Here is a 26,033-nt window from a genome sequence, read left to right as displayed (position 1 = left end):
GGGATGAAGATCACACGTGTTTCAAAATTATCACAAGTGCTAAGCTTAAAAAATTAGAATATAAACATATGTGTATGGTCTAAAAATAATTTATCTCCACCAATCAAAGAAAGAAATTATTAATGGTTTGCAATAGCCCGTGGAAAGACAAAAGATGTCCATCAGTGGATGAATATGAAAATAAAATGGTGTGTTTTGCTGACAGGGGGGCAAAGTGCCATACCTGTATCTCAGCACTAGAGAAGCCAAAGTAGTAGGGTAGCTACAAGGGTTTTTTATGTTTTTTTTTTTTGTTGGTTTTTTTTTTTTTTTTTGAGACAGGGTTTGGTTTCTCTGTGTAGCTTTGGAGCCTATCCTGGCACTTGCTCTGGAGACCAGGCTGGCCTCGAACTCACAGAGATCTGCCTGCCTCTGCCTCCTGAGTGCTGGGATTAAAGGCGTGCGCCACCACCTCGGGCAAGGATAACTACAAGTTTAAAGCTACCGTGAGCTGCAGAGTAAATTCAAGGCTAGCTTGGGCTATGTAGTAAGGCAAGAGGGAGATTGTCTCAAAAACAAACAGAAACAACAAAAAACATTAGCAAAAAAACCCCAAACAACAACAAAGCCACCAAACCAACAAGACAATGGAATATTCAGCCTCAAATGGAATACCAGCACCTGTGAGAACAAGCAGGAGGATCAGGAGTTTTAGCTATACATTAAGACTATATTGGAGCTGGGTGGTGGTGGTGCATGCCTTTAGTCCCAGCACTCAGAAGGCAGAGGCAAGTAGATCTCTGTGAGTTCCAGACCAGTCTGGTCTACAAGAGCTGGTTCCAGGACAGCCTCCAAAGCTACATAGAGAAATCCTGTCTCATAAAACAACAAACAAAAAGACTATATTGGAGGCTTGTTTCTAATTTGAACTAATAAAAAATTTTCTTGAAAAAAAAAAACTATATTGGAGCTGGAGAGATGGCTCAGCAGTTAAGAGCACTGGCTGCTCTTCCAGAGGACCTGGTTTGATTCCCAGCACACATATGGCAGATCACAACTTCTGTAACTTCAGTGCCTGGGGCCTGACACCCTTACATAGACATAAATGAAGGCAAAACACCAATGCACATAAAATAAAAATAAAATTTTTTGGGCTTTTTTAAACAGGGATTAAAGGCGTGTGCCACCAATGCATGGCTAATAAAAATAAATTTAAGGCTATACGTTAAATAGTCCTCAAAAAGAGGCAAATTGCTGGGCGGTGGTGGCGCAGCATCCCCTTATTCCCAGAAACTGGGAGGCAGAGGCAGGGGGATCTCTATGAGTTCAAGGCCAGCCTGGTCTACAGAGCAAGTTCCAGGACAGGCTCCAAAACAATACAGTGAAACCCTGTCTCAAAAAACCAAACCAAATCAATCAATCAATTATATATATATATATATCAATCAATTATATCAGCACACTGATAGAGTGACTGCCAAACATTTGAGAGGGGCTGGACTCAATCCTCAGTGCTCCTGTATACATATACAAATGCACCCCTTTGCAGTATTTACAATTTGCAGTGTTCCATTGATCTGTGCACACCGTCTCCCTGACTACACTGTAAATTCCTAAAAGCAGTGGCCACATAGTAGGTGACTGATAACTGTAATTCATTATTCTAACTCATTTGAATTGTAACTTTTCTAGCATCCACCACCACTACACCACAGGGTCTTACTATAGCAAGACACATGTTGGCCTGGAAGTTGCTACATAGATCATACAGGCCTCAAAGTCACAGATCTGCCTTCTTCTGCCTCCAAAGTACTGGATTAAATGTGAGCCACCAGGTCTGGCATTAGTATGCTTTTAATTTCTTTTTAAAGATTTTATATGTACTAAATGTTTAGCCTCCATTTACATATGTGAACCATGTGTGTGCCTGGCACCCTGTGCATACTACAAGAGTGTTGGATTCCATGGAACTGAAAAGATGACCATGAGCTACCACATAGGTGCTGGGAGTCAAACCTCAGTTCCATACAAGTGCTCTTAACCACTAAGCCGTCTCGCTAGCCACTCACGTTATAATCAGTAGATGTATGTCCAGTGGCAGAGCTAGCCTTGGGTTTAATATCTAACACTGAAGGGGGAAAACTCCAAACATCAAGATAACATTATAGACATGGTCTTTCTCCTCAAGAATACAGATTCAGGCTGATAAGCATTAGGGAGTATGCTGGACTGTGATGTATTGGACCTCCAGGTACCTTTTAGTTGGAGCTTAAATGATGACCAGTTTTGCAGAGTACTTTATATTTAGCATCTAATCCATGCTTGTGGTCGACCTGACTTACTGTTACTACCTCCCTAGTCCCAGGAAGGTGAGACAGTTGCTCCGGTTTGCATAGCTGGTACATCACATAGACAGGACTTCCCAGGCCGTTTCCAACTTGTACCTCTGACTCAATTTTACATTTTTCAGTTAGATTCCAGAGATTGATTTTGTTTTTAAGTTTTTTGATATAAAGGTTTTGCTATGTAGCCCAAACTAGTTGCAAACTCTTATTTTTTGAAAAACAATTCCATTATTGTCTGTATGTAGGTTCTGGGAATGGAACTCAGACCGTCAGTTTTAAGCAGCGAGTACCCTGGCCTTCTAAACCATCTTGCTCACTCTTAAACCTGCCTCAGTCTTTCTAAAAATTTATTTATCCATTTATTTTTATTTTTTTGAGACAAGGGTCTCACTCCATAGGTCAGACTGGCCTTGAACTCAGGAGCCACCTGCTTCTGTCTCAGAAGTGCTGGGATTAAAGGTGTGTACCATCACTCCTGGCTTTGTCTCAGCCTCTGCAGTGCTGGGATTGTAGGTATGCACCACTACACCTAGCTCAGAGACTGAATTTTTAAAAATCATGTTTTAATTTTTTTCTAATGAACAGGTGTGTGTGAGAGTGTGTGTGTGTGTGTGTGTGTGTGTGTGTGTGTGTGTGTGTGTGTGTGAATTCCTGCACTCTGGAAGGTCAGGACAACTTTAAGGAGTAGGACCTAGATCAAACCCAGGTTGTCAGGCTTGGCAGTCGATGTCTTCAACTGCTGAATCATCCCTCTGGCCCCATTTTTTTTTTTTTTTTTGTAATTTTTTTTTATTCAAATTAGGAACAAGCTTGTTTCACATGTCAATCCCTTCTCCCTCTCTCTTCCCCCTCTAGCCCCATTTTAAAATGCTTTCTTAATCACAATGAGAAACCATTTAGTTCTAAAATTTTATTTTATTGGTGTTTCAAGACAGGGTTTCTTTGGGTAGCCCTAGCTGTCCCAGAATTCACACTATAGACCAGACTGGCCTCTAACTCAGAATCCACCTGCCTCGGCCTACTGAGTGCTGGGATTAAAGATGTTCACCAACACCATCTACCTGCTTTATTAATTTTTCAAAAAATTTTATGGGGCTGGAGAAATGGCTCAGAGGCTAAGAGCACTGGTTGCTCTTCCAGAGGTCCTGAGTTCAATTCCCAGCAACCATCTGTTATGAGATCTGGTGCCCTCTTCTGGTGTGCAGATAGACATGGAAGCAGAATGCTGTATACAAAATAAATAAATAAAATCTTTAAAAAAAACTTTTAAATGTACAGATATTTAGCCTATATGAATTCTGAACACCAGTGTGTGCCTGGTGTCTACAGATCAGAAAAGGACATCAGTTCCCTGGGGTTAGCTGTTGGGAATGTTAGCTATGTTAACATAGGTGTTGGGAATGGAACCCTGCTCCTCTGGAGAGGAGGCAATGCTCTTAACACCGAGCCATCCCTCCAGCATCGAACTTAATGTTGTGTAGGCAGGGCCATAGCTTGTGGCAGACTACCAGCCTCAGCTGGGTGCTGGGATTACAGAAGCATACTATTACATCTGCCTAACATTTACGTATTGGGTGTTTATCAACTATTTTTTTTTTTTTCTGTTTCCTTTTCCCGAGACAGGGTTTCTCTGTGTGAGACCCCCGGCTGTCCTGGAACTCACTCTGTAGACCAGGATGACCTCGAACTCACAGAGATCATCCCGCCTCTGTTTTCCAGGTGCTGGAATTAAAGGTGTGCACGACTACTAACTGTTTACTTTTTTTTTTTAAGTTTCATTTATTTATTTATTTTTTTAGTTTTTCTTTTTCTTTTTTGTTTTCGAGACAGGGTTTCTCCGTGGCTTTGGAAGCTGTCCTGGAACTAGCTCTTGTAGACCAGGCTGGTCTCAAATTAACAGAGATCCGCTTGCCTCTGCCTCCTGAGTGCTGGGACTAAAGACGTGTGCCACCACCACCTGGCTCTTTTTCTGTTTATTTTTTCAAAGATTTTATTTATTATTTATTATGTATACAACATTCTGCTTCCATGTATATCTGCACACCAGAACAGGGCACCAGATCTCATAACTGGTTGTGAGCCACCATGTGGTTGCTGGGAATTGAACTCAGGATCTCTGGAAGAGCAATCAGTGCTCTTAACCTCTCCAGCCCCTCTTCTCTCTTTTTAAACAGAGGATCTCATTATATAGCTCTAGCTGGCCAGGAACTCACTTTGTAGAGGAGGTTAGCCATGTATTTAAAGTGACCCACCTGCTTCTGCCTCCTAAGTGCTGGGATTAAAGGCATACTTCACCAAGTCCTGCTAACTTCATTTTCAACAAATATTTACCAAGAGCCTATAATGTGCCAGCTTCTGTTTTAGGGGAGGAGAATAATTTTTTCTTTTTCACATTGGCATCCTAGTGGGAAATAAAGACACGATAAATGTGATTACCGCTTCAGAGAAAAGAACAGGAAAAGCCGCCAGGGACCATGACTACGATTCCTATGTTCTGACTTCACACCCCAAACAGTATCTGTTTCCCAACAGAGTTCCACAGAGGGTAGACAAGAAGCATCATGGACAACTTATAGATGGGTAGACTGGCCTGCAGATCCACATTGATGAATCAATTCCAGAGACCAGAAGCAGAAGTTCTACTCCTGTGGGCTAATTTAAAAGTTAACAGCTGGCTCTAACCCTCCACCCTCAGTTCTGTCATGAGCTGGTAGGCCAGGCAGGGAGGGGCCAGTTACCTAGTGACTAGCTTGGGCCTGACAAACAGAACCTTTCCTTCTCTCACCCATCACCTTCGACTGGGGTTCTGGAGGAGGATGCAGGGCGCATGTTTGAAGCCTTCAGATTTGTACAGAGAAGCTGGTGCTGTCCTCAATGGCCTGTGACTCACTTCTGCCCAGTGGATCTCATCAACTATGGTGGCTGTCTGGAGAGACACAGCACCATCTTCCTCCAGCTCTACACAGTAGCGTGTTTTTTATTGGTCAGGAAGGCCCCTAAGAACTTGCATAATTACCACCACCACCAAAAGGTGCCCCTTGAAGGTTAGCTGATTGAGCTTGAAAATAGGCATTATTTCAGGGTTTGAGAAGTTTACCTCTCCATGTAACTTTTTGGATTTTTGAGACAAGGTTTTTTGTTTTTGTTTTTTAAATATTTCATTTATTTATTTATTATGTATACAACATTCTGCTTCCATGTATATCTGCACACCAGAAGAGGGCACCAGATCTCATAAAAGATAGTTGTGAGCCACCATGTGGTTGCTGGGAATTGAACTCAGGACCTCCAGAAGAGCAGCCTAACTCTTAACCTCTGAGCCATCTCTCCAGCCAGAGACAAGGTTTTTGTGTTGTCCTGGCTGTCTGGAACTCCCTCAGTAGAACACTCTGGTCTCAAACTCAGGGATTCATTCCCTGACACCCCCCACTGCTAGGATTAAAGGCACACACCTTTTTTAAAGATTTATTTGTAAATAGTCAGGAGTAGTGGAACACACCTTTAATCCCAATACTTAGGAGACGGGAGACTGGAGGATCTCTAAGTTTTTGAGGCCAACCTGGTCTACATAATGAGTTCAAGGACCGCCAGGGCTATAGTGAGGGATCCTGTCTCAAAACAAACAAAAAGATTATTTGTATGTACTAAAAGTTTTTCCTTTTTATACTTAAATGTGTATGAGTGTTTTTCTTGCATGTATGTGTATCTCATATGTGCCTACAGATGCTGTGAACCACCATGTCAGTGTTGGGAACTGAACCCAGGTCCTTTCACAAGAACAGCAAGCACTCTTTTTTGTTGTTATTATTGGTTTGAGACAGGGTTTCTCTGTGTAATAGCTCTGGCTGTCCTGGAACTCCCACTGTAGACCTCAAACTCAGAGATTCGCTTGCCTCTGCCCCCTGAATGCTGGAACTAAAGGTGTGCGCCACAACTACCCGGCTGAGCAAGTGTTCTTAACCATTGAGCAACCTCTCCAGCCTGTACTTTTATATACGATTTTGTGATCCAGATCCAAGGGGTTGAAGTCAAGACCTGTCTTTGCAAGGAATTTGTACTTATGAGAGGCAGATGTGAGTTTCCCTTGGAGATGGGGAGAGGAGCCAATTGTCCTTTTTCAGAGCATTCCACCCTTCCTGGGGGAAAGCCCACTCTGCCAGGAGTAGGTAGCATGGGAGGGAGAGGAGGGAACTGGAGGGTTTCCTGTGAAGGATGCTGTGTGTGCATATCAACCTTGTGTTTCGTGAAGCACTTGTGACTTAATGTCACTTTGAAAAGGGTTAAAGCCACTAACACCACCTGTAAAAGCTATTACAGTTATTTATGCAGGGGAAGGAAATTCTGAGCACCGTGGGAGGGAAAATAGTGTGGGCATCTGGGGAGGGATGGTAGGTTGGTGGGCTTCCATTTGAGCTGTAGTTTTAGAGTAAATAGACAGAGGTGCTGTCTGAGATATGAGGTGTATTAAAGTGACAGGGGCCGGGCAGTGGTGGCGAACGTCTTTAATCCCAGTCCTTGGGAGGCAGAGGCAGGCGGATCTCTGTGAGTTCGAGACCACCCTGGTCTACAAGAGCTAGTTCCAGGACAGGCTCCAAAGCCACAGAGAAAGCCTGTCTTGAAAAACCAGAAGAGAGAGACAGGCAGGGCATGCACAGCAAACCGTGTACGTCATCACACGTCACCCGCTGTGTCTCTATCTCCTCTCGGATTGGCTGACAGTCCAACCCCTTCCTCCCCCCTCTTCCTGTCAATAAACTACAGGTTGTTCATCCGTAGTTTCCTTTCTTTACACCAATAGCTGCAGCAAGAAAGTTTAACACTAAGGACACTAAAGAAAATGAGAAAAAGGGTTGGGAATATAGCTCAGTGGTAGAGTGCAAGGCCCTAGTAGGTTCATCAGTACTGGGGGAAAATTCCATAGGGTTTTAAAAATTTTTATTCTCCACTACCCCATCTTTTCTGCCTTGTCATTATTTCCTAAACAACACAACTATATTTTAACTATTCAAACATCAACTAAGTATTAGCTATTCAAAGTAATCTTGAAATAATTCAAAAAATACCAGGAGGATGGGTTCTTTATCTTTTATTTGATGTGTGTTTGTGTGTCCATGCACCCACCACGGGCTGCACTTGCAGGTGTGTCAGTCAGAGGACAATGTATGGGAGCCAGTTCTCTCCTTACATCATGCAGTGCTGGGGATGGAACTTGGGTCCTCAGGCTTGGCAGCAAATGCCTTTACTCACTGAGCCATCTCGCTGGCACCTGGATGGGGGTTCTATGTAAACACCACTATTACAGGACTTGAGTATCCTTGCACTTTCCTACCTGCTGGAGTCCCAGGTCTGATCCCTGAGGAAACCTCAGGCCAACATCATGTGCTTAGCATTAGGGTGGCAGGAAATAAGATACCCAAGCAGATTGTAGGAGAAGAATGTTGTAGAGGTGGCAGCTAGCAGGATAAAATGCAGAGGACGTGATCAGCTGGTGAAAAGGCCTAGGAGAGACAAGAATGTTTAGTCAAAGGATTCAATACATAGAGCAATGAGGTCAAGCTAAGAGGGAATATGGCTGGGGAAATAGCTACTCCATCCTCCACAGGTGAATCCCCCTGAATCTTAAATTTGGAAGAAAGCAAACTGTTACGGTTATGGTACCCAGAACATCAGCTTCATTTGAATAGCATCATTGGGTGAGCCCCTTTCTGACACGGGTTCATACAGTACTCATGTGACTAGAGCGTGTTTCTTAGTACAACCTCCATTTTACAGGTGAGGAAACAAGACTGTCTTCCTCCAGTGTCTGGTATCTGTATATATTGCCTAGACGTTACAGTGTTCCTTTATGTAAATGCCTTCCTTCCAGCAGTGCCTCTGACTTGAGACAATACACAGAAAAGCTTTGTTTCTTTCTGTTTTCAATCGAGCCACCTAATCATGAGGCGTTATGAATCTGCTGGACCTCTGGTTCCCTACATGTCAGCCTATAGTATTCAGGAAACCTAGGAAGAGGCGATGGTTACAGCCAAAAGGCCAAGTGGCCTCTCAAAATTCCCCAAGTCTATTCTGGTTCTCTCTCTGGGGCAGCTCTTAGATACCATCTTCTGCCAAGTAGAGTTTAGAGTTTGTTTCTCAGAAGCTCTAAGAAGTGGGAGGTTAGGGGAAAAAAAAAAAAAAACAACCAAAAACCCTGCATCTGCACCAACAACTGCAAAATCCCCTGCAGCAGCCTGAATACAAAGGGCTGGAGTTCTCAACAAAGGGCTGGGTGAGACTGGAAAGTAAATGCTGACACATCCTCTCTCCAGCTGTGAACTGGGGGTCTGAGGGCTGCTGCAAAGGTCATCTGTCTCCACATCTTTGGGCAGGAAATGCAATTCAATCCTTCCAGTGACTGATCACTTTACAAGATTAATGGAAATGTCTCCAACATGGGTCTGTGTTCTGACAGCACAAAAAGTGCATCAAACTTCTCCCCTGGCCTCCTACTCAGAGAGGTCAGCTGATTCCTTGTCTTTCAAAACTTTCCTCCAGGACCTCTGTTCTCTGGTATTCCTTTGATAGGGGACCCTGTCTCCAGGGATTGGACCCAAAGATAGCACCTGAAGGTGGGAGGACTCTTCTGTTTGTGCTTCAAAATAAAAGAAATGCAAAGGGCATGGTAGGCTCTGAAGGGTTAACTGCCAGCCTTCTTGTCCATCCCTCAGGAATGGTCAGCCAGTGACAACTGAGCATGCCTGCCCTTTTATTTCCATTGGCTGCCATACATGTCCATCAATCCCAAGATGCAAGTTTTGAAAGAATCTTTGAACTTTTATGACTCTCTTCACAGCATTAACCCTTTAACTCACCTGTGGTTTCAAGGGTTAGTCCCATCCTTACACAGGAAGAGACATAACAGCAAGCAGGATTCTAGATAGAACATTAAGCTTTCCCCCAAGAGTCAGGCCTGACTGTCTTTGTACAGTTTTGTTTTTCCTTTTTTACTTCAATCCACAAGGGATTGAGGAGTAAAAAACAAAATAAATGATCACTTTAACAGAAACAGCTTGATCTGCTGATATATTAAATAAAGTATATTTTAAGTTACAAAAGTAATACATAATACAAAGTAGAATAAAACTTGCCTAAGATTTGTCAGTGCTGGATCTTGAACACAAGGTTTTACTGTATTTAATTTCTACTCATGTGCCACCACCCATCTGCCAGCATTCTGTGAATTGAACCCACAGCCTCTACATGCTGGCAAGCACTCTATTCTTGAGCTACGCCACCAACTTAGAATTCATTTCTGAGCAGGTAACACATCTCCATGGTATAAAGTTGAAAAGGCACTATAGCATGTAGAACGAAATTAACCCACTTGGATCTGACTCAGGCACTATTCATACATACAAGTGGTTAAGGTATCACAGTGTACCAAAGAATAACTTCCTTCTCGTGTCATGTTTCTTTTCTCCACTGTTGTGTCTTTCAAAAGAAAAGTCAATGCATGGAAATGGTTAAGTGGTGGCACGGTCTTTTAATCCAAGCTCTTGGGAGACAGGGACAGGTGGAGCTCTGTGAGTTGGAGGTCAGCCTGGTCTACAGAGTGATTTCCAAGACATCTAGGGCTACACAGTGAAACCCTGTCTCAAAAACCAAACCAAAACAAAACAAAAAATATGTATAGATCTGTAGAAATATCTTCTTTGGTTTACCCAAGCAGTGATCAAATTTAGTATTCTATATCTTGTTTTTATTTAAGGATACCATCAAGTCATTCCATGTGCGCCTATATTCTCCTTTTATAATGCTGAAGATCAAACCAAGAGCCTTAGTTTAATTTTTTTTTTTTTTATGTGTGTTTTTGACAGGAACTCACTATGATTAGCCTGGAATTCCTGATCTCAAGCTCTGAGTTATATCATATGGTCCTTGAGTCTATCCATAGGCTGTATATCATCCTTTAGAAATTTATTTTTAAGATGTGGGCAGGTGGGTCAATCCCATCCAACTGGTACCCAGCCAGGCTCGAAGGCGTTAGGCACAAGTGCTTTTAAGTCTGAGGCTGCAGAATCTATATTGTACCATATGTGCTCTTCCATATACCTTTGCTGATGTCTTTGCCTCCATGGACTCTTCACTCATTCAGCTAATGTTTTGGGGTAGTTGGTTATGGAGATGCTAAGCCAAATCGGATCTTGACTCATGCATAAATAGCCTGGTAGGTACTTTAAGAGCAATAGTGGCAAATACCCAAAGGCTTCATTGTTTTAATTTTTTTTAACTTTATTTTATGTGCATTGGTGTGAAGGTATCAGATCCCCTGGAACTGGACAGTTGTGAGCTGCCATGTGGGTGCTGGGAATTGAACTCAGGTCCTCTAAGAAGAGCAGTCAGTGCTCTTAACCTCTGAGCCATCTCTCCAGCCCCATGCTTTAAGTTTCTGTTTGCTTGTTTGCTTGCAGCTCTGGGATTGGATCCAGGGCCTTGCATATGACGCCAAGCAAGTGTTGATTCATTGAGCTATAACCCTAACCCAATAATTTTTTATTTTTGAGACAGGTTTTCACTATGCTACCCTGGCATGCACTACCATGCCCAGCTTAAGTCTGAGTATTTTTGCTACAAGTGTTATTTTAATAGTACAGTGAGTTCTTGGTTATCATTCACAAGCAGCTGGATTCCATCCCATGAGCACATGCACTTGTGCACACACATCAGGGGCAACTATAATTGACAGCAAAGGTATATAATATTCCTCTCTGTTCTACGTCAGAGTCCTACAGGCAGGCTTACATAGTGGCCAGTCTTGTGGGCTCTGGATTCCTACAAGCTCTTGGTTCAAATCTTATTGTGGTCAAATAACTTAGCATTTCTTTGAGCCTTAGCTATAAATGGGGAGAAACTGGCAACAATTTAAAGAGATGGCAGCTCACAGGCACCACAAGTTCTTAGCAGCCTGGCGCTAGAAGCTGGGATAGTCCCAAGACTCAGGAGACAGAGGCAGGAGGCTCAGGCAAAGTTTGAGACTGGCTTGGTTTACACAGCAAGATCCAGGCTATCTAGGATTAGGAAAAGACACTGTCTATCAGAGAGGAAAGCCAAAAGCCAGTATAATGGGATGAGAACAGTTTGTTTCTTCCAGGTCCAGAAACCCTGGCATCTGAGGGCTCCATCCAGAATCAGTCATCATCTTGTTAAGCCACTGGTATACCTCCCAGCCACCACCTCACATTGTGTGTGTGTGTGTAAGTGAGGCTGTTACTTCTAGGTTTTCTGTTCTTTTTTGTCTTTGGACAGAGTTGCTTAATTAGCTTGTGAGGAGGATGAAACAATAGCATGAGTGTAACACAGGTAGGATTTGCCTGGGTCTTTTTTTATTACTTTGTTTCCAGTAGGGCTGGCTTGTTTTTCTGCATTAAAAGTTCATCTTTTGAATAAGCCCCTTCATCTCTTCTCTTAACTCTCACCTAGTCTAAGCTCCTAGGGGACAATCAGCCAAAGTTACAGCTTAAGGGTCTGGCCCTTCCCCCTTTGGTCCAAAATAACCTCCTCCCCCACTTGGAGTGAATGCTTGGAATTCTTTCAACCGAGGACAGAGCCTTTCATCTGCCAATTACTGATAAAGAGAAAATGCAAATATGCTGGAGAAGGTGATCCATCACGGGTCCAACGTTTATTGAGTGACCACTTAGACCCAGGAGAGGGGTAGGCATTCTGGGGGAGTCAAAGGGGAACAAACTGCAGGCTGGCCCATTCTTCTCTTAGGTCTGTGGTTTCCTCGAGGTTTGTAAAGGGAGGGGATTAAATCAGGTGACTACTCAACAACCCCTTCCCACTCTTGACTAGCCAGGAACTCCCCAATGATGTGATATATGGTCTTAACTGCTTTTATATGAAAGTGGCTAACATTAGACTTTTTCCTAATGCCAGCATTTGGGGGCACTGCAGGAAGCCAAAGGGGAAGAGAGGAGAGCCTCAGGGAGGAGGATGAAGAGCTCAACTGTCCCATTTGACAGTTTTGCTTTATGCTTGCACTGATTCTCAACCCAAGCCCCTCCTTTAAGCAGCTTAATTTCATTTTGAAGCATAAATGAAATTGGTGAGCACTTAAAAAGGCAAACTGTGTGATCGTGGGTGAATGGTTTTTGCCTTTCTGAATCCCAGCTTCCTGGTTTACAAAACGGAAGTACAATATAAGACATTTCCTTTAAAAGATTCTTTCTCACAAATAAAATGATCCGTGTTTCCTTTTTCTTTTCTTTCTTTCTTTCTTTTCGTTTTCTTTTTCTTTCTTTCTTTCTTTTTTTTTTTTGGTGTTGAGTTTGGAACCCAGGGCCTTAAGGTTTCTAGGCCAAATGTTCCACCACTAAACTACATCCCAGCTGGTCCCTGGTTTTCAACAGAGGGATGGCGAGAAAGTCTGCCCACTGGATGCAGCTGAACCAATGCAGATGCGATTCCGATTGGTGACAAAATTTGATGTTTTTTGCCTCATCCCAATGTAAAAGATTTCTACCACTAACGTGTATGTACGGAATTAAAACAAGCTTCCAATAGCAGCTTTGGGGACAGGCAGAAAGAAGTACAGCACGATTTGGTAGGAAATTCTAACATGAGTGATGGAGAAGTACATTATCTCTAAGAGTGACCAATCCTGAGTCTGCCTCACAGCTGATCTCAGGTGGCAAGGCCACTTCCTCCCCACATCTGTCTGAGCCTGAGCTGTTGACACTGGAACAAGATAAAAAGAACCACCACCCAGATTTATAATTTCTTGAATCTGGATTTCGAAATGTGCAAATTGACCTGCATTAACTTGTATACTGGGTAAGAAGTTGCAATCGGTACCTACTAGGATCATCTAAGAGGTTTCTCAGCGTATTCCTGGTGCTATGTCATTAGGCCTTGCAGGGTGTAAACGGCTGGGTGGGAACTAAGTTTAGGGCCAGCTTGTCTCATAATTCAAATGGACCAATTCTGGGAGCAGTCACAGCACTACTCAAGGGGACAGAGGGACACTGGGGATCTGATATTCTGTGCATATTCAGAGGGTGCTCCTACCTCCGCTAAGAAACAAAATGAATTAATCAAGGTGTGCTATCTCAGAAAGCCACGAACATCCCCACCACTTTCTTTTTAAGTTGCCACACAAGGAGCTTACCTTTCGCCTGCTTCTGGGTTGCGTTAGAGACGCTGACTCCGGTTCTGTTTCTCTCCTGTATATCGATTTATCTCTTCTCAGCGAGTGTAGAGACTTTTTTTTTTCCTCGCCCAACTTCTGATTTCAGGGCTCTTCAACCGAGGCTGTCCGAATAAATGAATGAATGAATGAATGGCTGTCTTCCGGTCAGCTGCAGTCTGAAAAGGCCGTGGACTGGCTGTATTTCCTGTACCTGTGTGCCCATATTATTATTTCAGTCCCGGGAGCTTAAAAGTAACGCAGTCTACAGATACAGAGCTGCGCTAATTTCTTTCTGAGCCCCTCAGATGCCTCCTCCATATGGCAGGTTCGCAAAAGGAGAGGGGTCTGGACAGGCTGGCCCCTCCCCCCTAGACATGCAGTAGAAAAGCAAAACCAGAAAAAGAAATTATAAATACAAAATACTTTTGAATGTAGGTTGCAAGCACAGGTAATGAGGAGAGGTAGACGCGGGAAAGGAGGAGCAGCCGTGGGTAACCCCCGCAAGGGGGCAGGGGCAGAGGTGGGGGGTCGTTTTGGGGGGTGCCAGGCCCCGGGGGCTTTCACGCCAGCAGGCTCGGCTAGCATTTCCGTGCCTCCCGCTGAGGCCATCCGTGCAAATCTGCACCTCCCTCCCCACCCCCTCCTCTCTTTCCCTCCCTCCCTGCCCCGCCATCTCTGGGATGCGCCCGCCGCCTGCAACTCAACCCTCCAAAAGTCAGCTCCCGGGCGGCGGCGGCGCCTGCGTGCAGAGGCGCACTCGTGACCCAACAACAAAACAGCGATGCCAAGGCGCTAACGGCGCCGGGTGCGTCCCAGGCTCCCTTCTGGCCCCACACCTCCTACGGCTGTGGTCCCCGACACCCCCAACCCGAGCCCCCCTTCTCCCCAACTAGCCCGGCCGCAAGCTCCGAGAGCGATCTGCAACAATGTTTACGTTCCGGGGATTATGACGTCGACGCCTCCCCCCCCCACAACTGCTGAAAATGGTTTCCTAGGACTTTGCAAACGGATCTGCTTAAGTGTTGGTGCAAAACTTTGTAGATATCGGCTCTGGCTTGCTCTATTTATTTATTTTTTGGTTTCTTTTCTTTAGTCTTCCCTCCTCCCCCCCTTCGCCAAAATGCAGGGGGCAGGAGTGTTGACAATTAATTGGTGAACTCTCCTAAAAAAATGGAGGCAGAGAAAGACTCTGGAAGAAGATTGGTGTGTAGCTTTTTTTTTTCTCCCCCAAATCTGTATCTGGTATATGATCGATTTATTTTTTTTGGTTGTTTCTTGCTGCCTTTTCTTTCCTTTTCTGTATTTTGCAAGAGGACCGGAAAAAATAATAAATTGCATGCAAAAGGAAGCAAGCAGCTTACTCCTCCAGTCTCTTGTGAGGCTCAGGGTCTCAGACACTTAAGTGGGGAGGAGGTAGCGCCGAAAGGCGTGGAGGAGACTGAGCGGGCTCGGGGTTCGCCTGGGATCTGGGGGGCTGCGGGGCTCGGTGCTGGGCGGCGGAGGGAGGAGGAAGAGGGATGCGGGGAGTGGTGGGGGAGACTCCTTAGGAAGTGAATGCGCGCGCGCTTGTGGGGAGATGAGGCAGCTGCTGGTGCGTTTTGGGGTCTCTGATGAAAGCTTTGTGGTGGGCCAGCTGCCTCTCTCTCCCCAAGCTCTTAACCTTCTCCCCTCTCCTCCTCTTCTGGCACTAGCGGTCGGTCGGCGGGGGCGGCTAGGGTCTCAACCCTTCCGTTTCAGCTTCCCAGTTTTTCTGTAGCTCCGGAGCTGCTCCAGCCTTAGAATTGCCGCCGGCCCCGGGTTCCGGCTTCCCGGGTTGGCCGCTGTGGCCGCCGGGGCTGCTGTTACCGCTGAGCCGGGCGCTGCTGCGGCTTCTCTCGGGGCCTACATCTGCCCCGCCGGCTCGTGCCCCGAGCCCCCTTCAGGGGTTACATAACTGGGCTCCCTGTGGAGCCGGCAAAGCTCAGTACATCACTAAGATGGGGGCAAAGGAAAGCCCCCAAATGGCATTTCCACGGCTTCAAAAGATGCAGGAAGGGAGTGCTTCGTGTACAGACAGTTGGGCCTTGGGGGTGTGAGCCCCTTTTTCTGCTTTTCAGCATCTTTGGCGTTTGCGCAAAGTTACTCAGATTGCAATGCTGGGGTGCAGTGGGCGCGCGGCTCTTGCACCTGTTTGTGGTGGGCCCAGTGTGAGAGGAGACCCCCTAGTCCTCTCAGTAATGTCCCGGGTTCTCTGGTTGGGTTCCCGCAGCGTGCGATTGACCGCCAGAGATACGACGAAAACGAGGACTTGTCGGACGTGGAGGAAATCGTCAGCGTCCGTGGCTTCAGCCTGGAGGAGAAGCTACGTAGCCAGCTGTACCAGGGGGACTTCGTGCATGCCATGGAGGGCAAAGGTGAGGCGCCCCCTCTCCTGGCTGCACTGTGTGCAGAAGGCCAGCGCGCACGTGGGGAGGGAGCTGCCGGTGGCTGGGTTCGTATTTCGCGCCCGCGTCCCCCATTCCAGGGGATCCGGTGACGAAACAAGACCGAGCACTGGGGGTGGGGGGGTGGTAAGGGAGGAGGGCAGGCAGGAAGAGGGCTGGGCCTGGCGTGGGCCTAGTCCCTGATTGTACCCATCACCAGCACCAGGGTGGTCATTGCCAAGGGGCTAACCGACTGAGAGGGACCCGGGGACAGACTCTGGGACTGAGAGAGGACGTGAGCGCAGCATCTTTCTTCTCCCAAGCCCGTTGCGCTCTCTGCGCTGCCAGAGGTGCAGTGCCTGGCAGGAGCCTTCTCAACATCCTTGGGACATCGGGGTGAGGGCTGCATGCTTGAAGCCTCCCATACAAACCTTGTCATCCTGGACCCTGAGGGTGATGAGCCGGAATGGGCTTAGGGACTGGAGGTGGCAGCACCTTCGTTTGGGGTTACGCCCCTTAGAGGCTTGGATCTGAGCCGTGGGTCCCTTAGCGCCTTTCCCCCTTCATGGGCCCTGCTCTGTGGGATTGGAGAAGGAACTAAGTATGGGCTGTTGGGAGTTGTTGGTACTACACCCTCCCCAAGACTGAGGCTTCAGCACTACAACCGTTGACAGTCTGAATAGTGGGGTCTAGGTTAGAGACGTGATGAATTACCCGATCAGGCCTAAAGATAAAATCCCTGTTCCTGGGCAGCTTGAATGTAAGACTTAGGTACCTCTCTGGATACGGTCTTTTTTCCATGCCTGAGATGAGAGCTGTGTGCTCTGCCCTTCCCATTGTAGAGTAGAAGTTGAGCAAGCTCCGGTTTAGGAGGGACTTCTTGGCCTTGGGTTTCTCCCTGACTCTCCTACTTACTGTGGCTGGGGGTGTTTCTTAGATGTGTCCGGTGATGCTCCTGTGTGAGTTGAGGCTTTAGGAGCCCTGAAGCACCCCAGCCACCATCCTGGGGGTCCTTTGTGGACCCTGGTCCCAGAATCTATCTTGGCTTTGGGAGCAGCCCTTGCTTACCCAGGCTTTCCTAAGGTGTTTGGTTTTTTGTTTTTTGTTTTTGGTGTTGTTGTTTGTTTTTTGTTTTTAAAGTTTCCTTTCAATTACTCATTTTACATTTTGTGTTTCCCCATCCCCCTTGGAAACCCCTGTCCTCTCAGTGAGTTGACAGCAGGGGAAGTGCCTCCCTCCTCCAGGTTCTGGTTGAGTGGCTGAGGCCTAGAGTTAGCCCTAGAGGAGACTGTCCCGGCTTTGCATTTTTGAAGTTTCTCTTTTGTGCTCATTGCCTCCTGGGGCTCTGGTGGAGTTAGGAGAGGGGGGGGGGATTTTTTCCTAAGAAATTTTACCCAAAAGCAGGGTGCCCAGTCCCATCTGCATTTATATTTTCTCTGTGTAAATGGGCTTTTAATTCTCCTCCTTTTCCACCACTTTCCTGAGCTTTGGCAGAGCCTATGAGAAAACAGTATGCAAACTCTTCCTAGTCATTTGTCAGGAATCCTCAGGCCAGGATTTGGGAGCTTTTTCTCAGGCCCATTTGTGGAAGCTGAAACTGTGGGGGTGGGTGGGGAGTTGGGGGTGTGTGGGCTGGGAAGGTTACCATCTAGGGAGCTCTAAAGGGCATCCTTCTAGCTGCCGTCCTGGCTCCTTTCAGAGGAGGGGGCCATAGGGGTTTGCTTGTTAATTCAGATCTGGCCCCAAACCTGGAGGGAGGAGCTGAAATGCAGAAGGAACCCTAAGCATGGATTCAAAATAGAAGCTTCTCAAACTTCTCTTCCTTTAAATCCCGAGGAATCCCCATTCACTGGGAGCCCCTGGGGATCTGAGCCTCTGGGGTCAGGGCTTTCCCGGCTCTGGGTTTTGTTCTCTCTCTTCGGCTCTGGCCTCCTCCTCCCCCAAGGCTGCCCTGGTGAACTGTTTCCCTGGGGCTGAGGCTTCAGTGGCTCCAGGACTCTTGTCTTTCTCCTTTCTGACCAGATGGGAGAGGACCTGTGCTCTTGGTGCCTTGTATTAGTCAGCTGATTTGAGAGAAAAGGGGATTGTGTCTCAGCACCCCTCACCTCCATTGTCAGGGGTATGGTTGGGTCAGAGCCACCGGCTTGGGAATTGAGGAAGGAAAGAATAAGGCAAAGGCTGATGTGCTTTGGATAGGATATTGTGGGTGGGGGAGTCTGTACCATGCAAACTACAAATAGAAAACTGCCTGGTGAAAAAAAAAATTGGGGTGGGGTGGGCTCCTGTGCTCTGTCTTCACAGTTCACTAGCCTGTCCCTCCTGGTTATCCAGTTGAAGCAAGTATTATGATGGGCTCCAGCAGAATTTCACTATAGGAAGAAAACAAAGCTGTGCCCAGTTCCCTAGTTATTTTGGCACCAAATACATAGTTTCCAGGGAAACCAGCCTTCCCCACGCCCCTTCACTATGCAGGATATTACAATAAGATTTTCACTGATGTTCAGTTACAATGAGAACCCTCCTCCCTGGTCTCCATGGGACTTCAGATCCTACCAGGTAGCATGCTTTGGTTTAGTGTCCCTTTTCTATCTCAACTGCTCCTGGGATGTGTTTGGCCCTATTTCTCAACAGTAGCTGGTGAGTTTTCAGTATAGAGTTCTTGATAAGTCTCCTCCCAGCCCTGGCTGGCCTTGGGCTGTTCATTGACAAGTTGGGACCCGTGGGGCATGCAGAGAATGAATAGACAGAGGAGCTGACAGAGGGATATTGCTTGGCTTTGCCTTATCTATATTCTTATTTTTCCAGAGGGTTATTTTGTTTGTTTCTTTGTTTTAACCATCTAGCTGGTACCTATATCTATGCCTTTTTTTTTTTTTTCCATCTCACGAATAGGTTGTGGTTCATTTGCTCCTCAACAACTTAACCAAATAATTGTTTTTAATTCAAATATCCAAACAGATTTTAACTATGAGTACGTACAGAGAGAAGCTCTCAGGGTTCCCCTGGTTTTTCGAGACAAGGATGGACTAGGAATCAAGTAAGTTGCTAAATTAACCCCTGGTTCCCTGATCTTCCTCCTGTCTGTCACAATTTCTCTTTGGGATGGGTTCTCCTGCCTTCTTCTCACCACTTTCAGAAGGATCTTTTCCTAAAATCTGAGAACAGCTGCTTCTCCGTGTTCAAGACCTGCCCAAGGAGAAAAACTGTCCAAAAATGATCTTTTTCAGGAATTGGGAAGAGAAGTCCTAGGGCATTTAAACAGTAATGGATTTCCTCCGTCCCCATCTAGTCTGTCTGTCCTGGTCATTGAAGCAGTGATGGATTTCCCACTGCCTTCTGGTCTGTCCTGGTCCCACGAAACAACTTCCTACTGAGAATTGTTCCCCTCCTCCTTAAATCAGTGTGGGTAGTGAAGGGACTGACCATCCTCTGAGCCTGACTGGGGCATCAGAATGCATGTTTTCTCAACATGTTCCCCATATGTAGAAAATGGGCCCCCTTCTAGGAAGGGTGTGTGTGTTCCCTCCCCCATTCCCTGCTGCCTGTCTATCTTATATTCTGGAGGAGAATTGCCAGTGTTCTGGGTTGGGGAGAGGGGAAGCAGGCTGGAAGAACAGGTTCCACTCCTTGGGCAGGGATAGGAAAGGATAGGCCACCTCCCTCTCCAGCATCTATTATTGCCAGGCTTGTTCATGTATGTTCCTACCAGAGGCATGAGACTTTCAACCTTGTCTTCACTATGTAGTCATGGCTGGCCTGGAGCTTGCTATGTAGACCAGGCTGCCTCAGACTCAGAGATCTTCCTGCCTCTTTCTGAGTGCTGGGATTAAAGGCATGTGACACCATGTATGCCTTTCAGTAGCTCTTTTATTTTGTTTTGTTTTGTTTTTGTGTTTTGAGAGCCCAGGCTGGCCTCATACTTAACTACATGGTAAAGAATGACCTTGAACTCCTGTGCCTCCTGCTTTGACTTCCTAGATGCTGGGATTGTGGTCGTATGCCACAGTCCATAAAGGCATGATGTACTCTTTTCTGACTCTGACTTTATTTATGTATTTAAAATAGTTTCTTGTAGTATAATCAAAGTTGGCCTGAACTCTGTATGGACACCCCTCACCCCCACCCCCGGTGTAGCCTTGGCTGCCCTGGAACTCTCCCTCTGTAGAACAGGCTGGTCTGGTACTCACAGAGATTGGCCTGCCTTTGCCTCCCGAGTGCTGGAATTACCTAAGCTTCTAAGTATTTTCTAGAGAGAGAGAGACATACCCTAAATTAAAGCAGGTATTTGATCCTTGACATCATGCTTCAGTTTTCCATGCTGTAGAGTTGGCCAACAACGTCCCATACTTTCCTGAGGCTCAGCTTTGGTCTTTCTCTTATAGTAGGGAGCATACTTCATGATTCTGGGTGACCTCTCTCTAGGTGCTTACCTGCTTTAACCAGGTTTGCCCTCTGGGGTATCTCATATTCCCCAGTGTGGAACAAGGAACCCCTTTTGGGAAAATAGCTTGCCCCTGGGCTCAGGGTAGAGTCTAACTCTGTGGGCTATTTTGTCTATTTTATTTTCATTTTGTGTTCATTGGCATTTTGCCTACATATATGTCCATGTGAGGGTGTCAGAAACCCTGGAACTGGAGTTGTGAGCTTCGATGTGGGTGCTGGGAATTGAACCCTGGACCTCCGGAAGATCAGCCACTACTCTTAACCAATGAGGCATCTCTCCAGCCCCTTTTTATTTCTTTTGTAACCCAACGTTCATGCTTGTCTTTCTCTAGGATGCCAGACCCTGATTTCACAGTCAGAGACGTCAAACTCCTTGTGGGTAAGTGCTGCACAGTGGGGCAAGAGAAGGGAAGGGCGGGGTTTACTACCTGCTGGTTTAGACTTACAGCTGCCTCAGGAAAGAATGTCCGCCCTGGAGGAGGTTGGAGCAGGTGTAAGCTGCAACTGTCTGATTCTGGAGAACAGGTCAGATTTGGAAGTCCTGAGAAGCTATATCAGAGGCTGTTTGCCAGCAGTTTCTTTGACGTGACTTGGACCCAGTCTCTATCTCAGGCGTCAGCAATGCAATGTCAGATCTGTCCTTTGTGTTTGTTTGTAGGTTGCTGGGTAAACAGTGGGTGCTTCATGACCCCTAAAAGACTTTTATATGTTCAAGGGGGAAGGCTTATGCCTCCTGCTTCCTCAGGGTTCTAGACAGGCCTAGGGCGGGGCTTGCCACTCTTGTTCAGCAAATGCTTGTTAACTCTCCGAGAGCCGGTGGGGTCCAGCTGTGCTTAGCTCTCTCAACCTTCCACCAGGTGGTATTTCAGATGGCAGAGAAAGTCCTTCAATACTCCATTCTTTCTAGAAAACCATTTCTTGCCTATATGGTAGACTGAGAACATAAATAACAAGGTCCCTGCCCTCTTTACTAGGACAACAGGCTGTAAAAGAAGTTGATCACATATTTTTCCAGTATTTGAAAGGACTTTGAAGAAATAAAGCAGGGTGGGTAGGACGTAGACAGGGTCGTCCTGGTAGACGTCTCGGGCTAAGACAAGGCATTTGAACAGATACCTGAGTGGTAACAGTCAACTCTGGGGGCCTGGAGAGATGATGGCTCAGTAGTAAAATCAGGTGTTGCTCTTCCAGATGGCCTGAATTTGTTTCTCAGCACACATCAGGTTGCTTACAACCACCCATAACTCCAGCACCACAGGATTTGACACCCTCTTCTGGCCTCTGTAGGCACCTGCATGCATACACAAAGACATTAAAAAAAAATGTTTATTTATTTTTAAGAGCCAACTATGGAAAAGAGTAGTCTAAGCTGTGAGGTGATCTAGGGCAAAGGCCAGAGGGACAAGCTTGAATCGCAACTTAAAGGATAAAGGAGAAGTGGTAGAAGAGCTGGCAGAGGCCTCAGGGCCTGGTCATCGGAGCCTCCGTCCCCCAGGGAAGGTTGGGTTTGGCTGTTTAGTATGATGAGAAGCCTGGGGGAGCTGAAAACTAGGGTGAACCTATTGATTTATTTTCTTAGGTGGTTTTGGTATTTTTAAATTAATTAATTAAATTACTAATTAAATTCATTAATTAGCTAGTTAATTAATGAATTTATGACACTGGAGATTAAACCAAGGCCCTCACACTTGCCAGCGCCAAGTTTTCTTACTAACTGGGCTATATTCTTTTTTGTTGTTAGTTAGTTAAAATAAAATTCATGTAACATCTTATTTAAAGTATACAGTTGAGTGGGTTTTTTTTTTTTTTTTTGTGTGTGTGTGTGTGTGTGTGTTTCGAGACAGGATTTCTCTGTGTAGCTCTGCAGCCTATCCTGGCACTCGCTCTGGAGACCAGGTTGGTCTCGGACTCACAGAGATCCACCTGCCTCTGGCTCCCGAGTGCTGGGACTAAAGGCGTGCGCCACCACCGCCAGGCTTTCAACATTTTAGCTGCTATGAATAATGAAATGAATATTTATGTACGAGTTTTTATGAGTACCCATTTCTCTTGAGTCTTAGGAGTGAAACTGCTGGGTCTTAGGGTGTCTTTGTATCTTTTCTATTATCGTGACAGACTACCTGACTGAGTAATTTACAGAGAAGTGGTTTATTTTGGTTCGTGGGTTTTTGTTTGTTTTTCGAGACAGGGTTTCTCTGTAGCTTTGGAGCCTGTCCCGGAACTCTGTAGACCAGGCTGGCCTCAAATTCACAGAGATCCACCCAGCTGGTTCATGTTTTTGAGACTGTTAAGTCCAACAGCATAGTGTAGGCTTCTGTTTAGTATGTGCTGCTTCAACTCATGGCAGAAAGAGAAGGACCAAGCTGGGGTGTGCAAAACATGAAGAATATCTTGCCTTATAGCAGCCTCCTATCATGGTAACTAATTCAGTCCCTGGAGACATTTGTCCATTCCTAAGGGTTCCACCCTTAAGAGGCAAATACCTCCCAGTAGGCCCCACTTCCTACCCTGGATACTGAGATACTGAGTTTCCAACATGTGAACTTTTGGGAGACACTCATACAAAGTATAAGGTGACTAACTAAACGTTAACTGCCAACCTATTCCTCCATCAAGTATATCTTTTATTGGCGTCCGTCTATATGGGCGTCCAAATTGCTGCTCCTCCATACTTAGGCTTATATGGTCGGTTTTGTTTATTGCTTTTGGCTCTAGGTATTTTCTTGTTTATTTAGTTTTGTTATAACTTTATAACAAGGTCTCGTTATAAAGTCCAGGCTGGTCTAGAACTTGCCATTCTCCTGCCTCAACCTTATTTCAGGTGTGTGCTGCCACACGCCATCTGTGTTTTGCTTTTGTTTTGTTTTTTAAATTTATTTTCTGTGCATTGATGTTAAGGTGTCAGATCTCCTGGAACTGGAGTTACAGACAGTTGTGAGCTGCCAGCCATGTGAGTGCTAAGAACGGAGTCCTCTGGAAGAGCAGTGCTCTTAACTGCTGAGCCGTTTCTTCAGCTCCCGCATCTGTGTTTTTGATGGTGGCCATGTCAGTGGATATGGATTAGAGTGGTTGGATTGAAATTTATACAAAATACACATGTGGAAGATGAAGGCAGCTGGCTATGGCATATCAGACAATTTTTAATTTTTAAGTTTTTAAGACAAGATCTTAAGTGGGTAACCAAGGCTGGCCTTGAATTCACCACGGTTCTCCTGCTTCCAAGTGTTGAGATTATAGACATGTACTGTTATTATGTCTGGCTTCAGCTCTCTTAAATAATGTTGCCCGTCTGGACTTTCCTATACTTTTGTAGGTATATTATGCTCTGATTGCATCCAGGCTGCTGCTTCTTTCACTTGGGCCTCATGCATCTCCAGGTGGAAGCAGGAAGGCCCAATTAGATGGTTCCAACGTCCTTGCTAGACTAGAGTTGTATGTTGACCAGTAAAGCAGGGCTAGCTAACCGGCTTCCATCTCTGCCAGTACTCTTTGAGTACAAGGTCTTACCCTGTAGCCCGGCCTTCAGCTCACCTTAATCCTTCCGCCTCAGCCTCCTAGATGTTGGGATGATCCGTACGAGGAGTCATGCCTAGCTCTCTTAGCATGTCTGGGGCCATCCTATGTATGTATGTAAATGCTTCAGGAACATGTGAGGAGCTTGGACACTGACTGATGTTTGGCTGCAACTCTCCTGGGGTATGACAGTTGTTCGTGTGGTCTCTGGAGGGTGGTGATAGGCTTTCATAAATGACATAATTGTCAGAGGTGACAAATGTAACTCAGGCTGCCTTAAGCAGAACAGAATAGCTGGCTTATGTAATATATCCAGGCTGTAACCTTCGGACACACAGAGACCTCCGTGTTTTAAAACTGTCCCGAGAGGAACTTATCTTAAGAGGTTGCCTCTTGCCTCGGGCTAGGTGGCAAGCAGAGCTGGCTCTCTGGCCCTTGCCTTCTTTTCTCTTTTCTATTTCTCTTTGCTTCCTTTTCCTGACTTATTTTTGGCCACTTCCTGCCCTTATAAAGGTAAAACCAGAATCAGCAGTCCCAGGCTGACACCTGGCCACCACAGGGTCCTCCTTCTTGACTGCCCTCAGCCGTGTCCATGTCATGTCTCTGTGATGGCAGATACTGTAGCACCATGCCAACCCTGAAGCTGGTAGCTCAGGACAGTAAGCCCCAGGGCCTGCCAGTCCTGGTCGACCTGAGAGTGGGGGAACAACTGTTCTCCAGGGTTTCTCAGAGACAGAGCCATGTTCCTAACATTAGCCTTCTGCTAAGAGAGCACTGCCGGGGTGTCTGGCCAACCAAATCCGGGAGTGGAGGAGGTTGGGAACATGGCTCAGTTAATAAAGCTATGGAAAAATAAGGATCTGAGTCTGGATCCCAGCACCCATGACAGTGCTGAGCAAGTGTGGAACCTATCTGTAACCCCAGTCTTCCAGACTGTTGAGGGTCTCTGAGATAAACTGGGTAGCTAAACTAAACAAACCGGTTCAGATGAGATACCACATCTCTCTATGAATGGTATGGAGTAACTGAGGCAGATATGTGATGTCACCCTGTGGCCTCTACCTATGAATCTACACACACACTCATAACAACACACACACACACACACATACACACACACACACACACACACACACACACACACACACACACACACACACACGCCAAAAAAGAAAAAGACAAAAAGGTGTGGGGAGGCATGACCAGCTGTTCAGGCTACAACTCTGGCTGTAGACGCCTCTACGCCTCTACTGTTTTAAAATCAAGCTTTTGTCTACTGGCCATCTGCTCCTGGCTTGAGCCCTGTCTTTTGTTTATAGAAATGGATCTCAAAAAAAAAAAAAAAAAAAAAAAAAAAAAAAAAAAAGCTGCTGGGTGTTGGTGATGCAGGCCTTTAGTCCCAGCACTCAGGAGCCAGAGGCAGGTAGATCTCTGTGAGTTCGAGACCAGCCTGGTCTACAAGAACTAGTTCCAGGACAGCCTCCAAAGCCGCAGAGAAACCTTGTCTCGAAAAACTGAAAAAAAAAATATTAGAAATGGATCTCAGTATATTTTCCAGGCTGCTCTTGAACTTTTGGGCTCAAGAATTCCTCCTTAGCTTTCCAAGTCTCTGTGACTGTAAGCCTGCGTCATTGTCTTCAGTGACCTGCCTTTAAAAATAAAATAAGAAATAGAAAGTTTCCTTTTCTATATTCTACTTAAACATTTATTTATTTATTTATTGTTTGTTTGTTTGTTTTGTTTTTTCAAGACAGGGTTTCTCTGTAGTTTTGGAGCCTATCCTGGCACTCGCTCTGGAGACTGGAGACCAGACTGGCCTTGAACTCACAGAGATCCGCCTGCCTCTGCCTCTGGATTGCTGTGATTAAAGGCGTGCGCCACTGCCACCTGGTGCTGTTGACTTCTTTTACTCAGCTTAGGCAGTTCATATTATTTATTGTGTGTGATCATATATTCATTTCACTGCTGTATGGTTTTCCATTAAGTAAATACTTTACAATTGATTTATTTATGATCTTCACAATTGATTTATTTATGATATTGATTGCCCGGTAGTCTGGTAACTGCTAGGCTAAAGGCTCTGTGTAATGAATGACTCACGCCTGTAGTCCTAGCATTTGGAGACAGTTGGGTATGCAGCTGTGTTCTGGTTTTAGTTGTTCCCTCTTCCATAGCCGGCCT

General features: G+C 45.8%; 1 protein-coding gene and 1 long non-coding RNA gene across 11 annotated transcripts in view; one reads left to right on the top strand and one right to left on the bottom strand.

Moving 5' to 3' along the window:
- Positions 1-7,395: 7,395 nt before the first annotated feature.
- LOC113835487 lies at positions 7,396-14,110 on the bottom strand. The gene is made up of 2 exons (XR_003485069.2): positions 13,474-14,110; positions 7,396-7,822 (listed from the first exon to the last, which is right to left on the bottom strand). It is a non-coding gene; the product is annotated as an uncharacterized LOC113835487 (long non-coding RNA).
- Positions 14,111-14,229: 119 nt separating this feature from the next.
- Kdm2b (lysine demethylase 2B) overlaps positions 14,230-26,033 on the top strand; it is a 121,967-nt gene continuing 110,163 nt past the window's right edge. For 2 of the 10 annotated variants that reach the window (XM_027414013.2, XM_027414015.2), the window contains exons 1-4: positions 14,232-14,515; positions 15,743-15,887; positions 18,855-18,933; positions 20,672-20,718. In XM_027414013.2, coding sequence (XP_027269814.1) covers positions 14,441-14,515; positions 15,743-15,887; positions 18,855-18,933; positions 20,672-20,718 — 346 coding nt within the window. In that variant the 5' untranslated portion in view covers positions 14,232-14,440. Of the gene's footprint in view, positions 14,698-15,013; positions 15,086-15,742; positions 15,888-18,854; positions 18,934-20,671; positions 20,719-26,033 lie in introns of those variants that run through there. The other 8 variants (XM_027414022.2, XM_027414018.1, XM_027414021.2 and 5 more) reach the window with 7 other exon arrangements.

Source organism: Cricetulus griseus, chromosome 4 (assembly GCF_003668045.3).
Source record: "Cricetulus griseus strain 17A/GY chromosome 4, alternate assembly CriGri-PICRH-1.0, whole genome shotgun sequence".
Classification (NCBI taxonomy): domain Eukaryota; kingdom Metazoa; phylum Chordata; class Mammalia; order Rodentia; family Cricetidae; genus Cricetulus; species Cricetulus griseus.
Note: the sequence above shows the minus strand (reverse complement) of the source record. Positions and strands in the feature narration are given on the sequence as shown.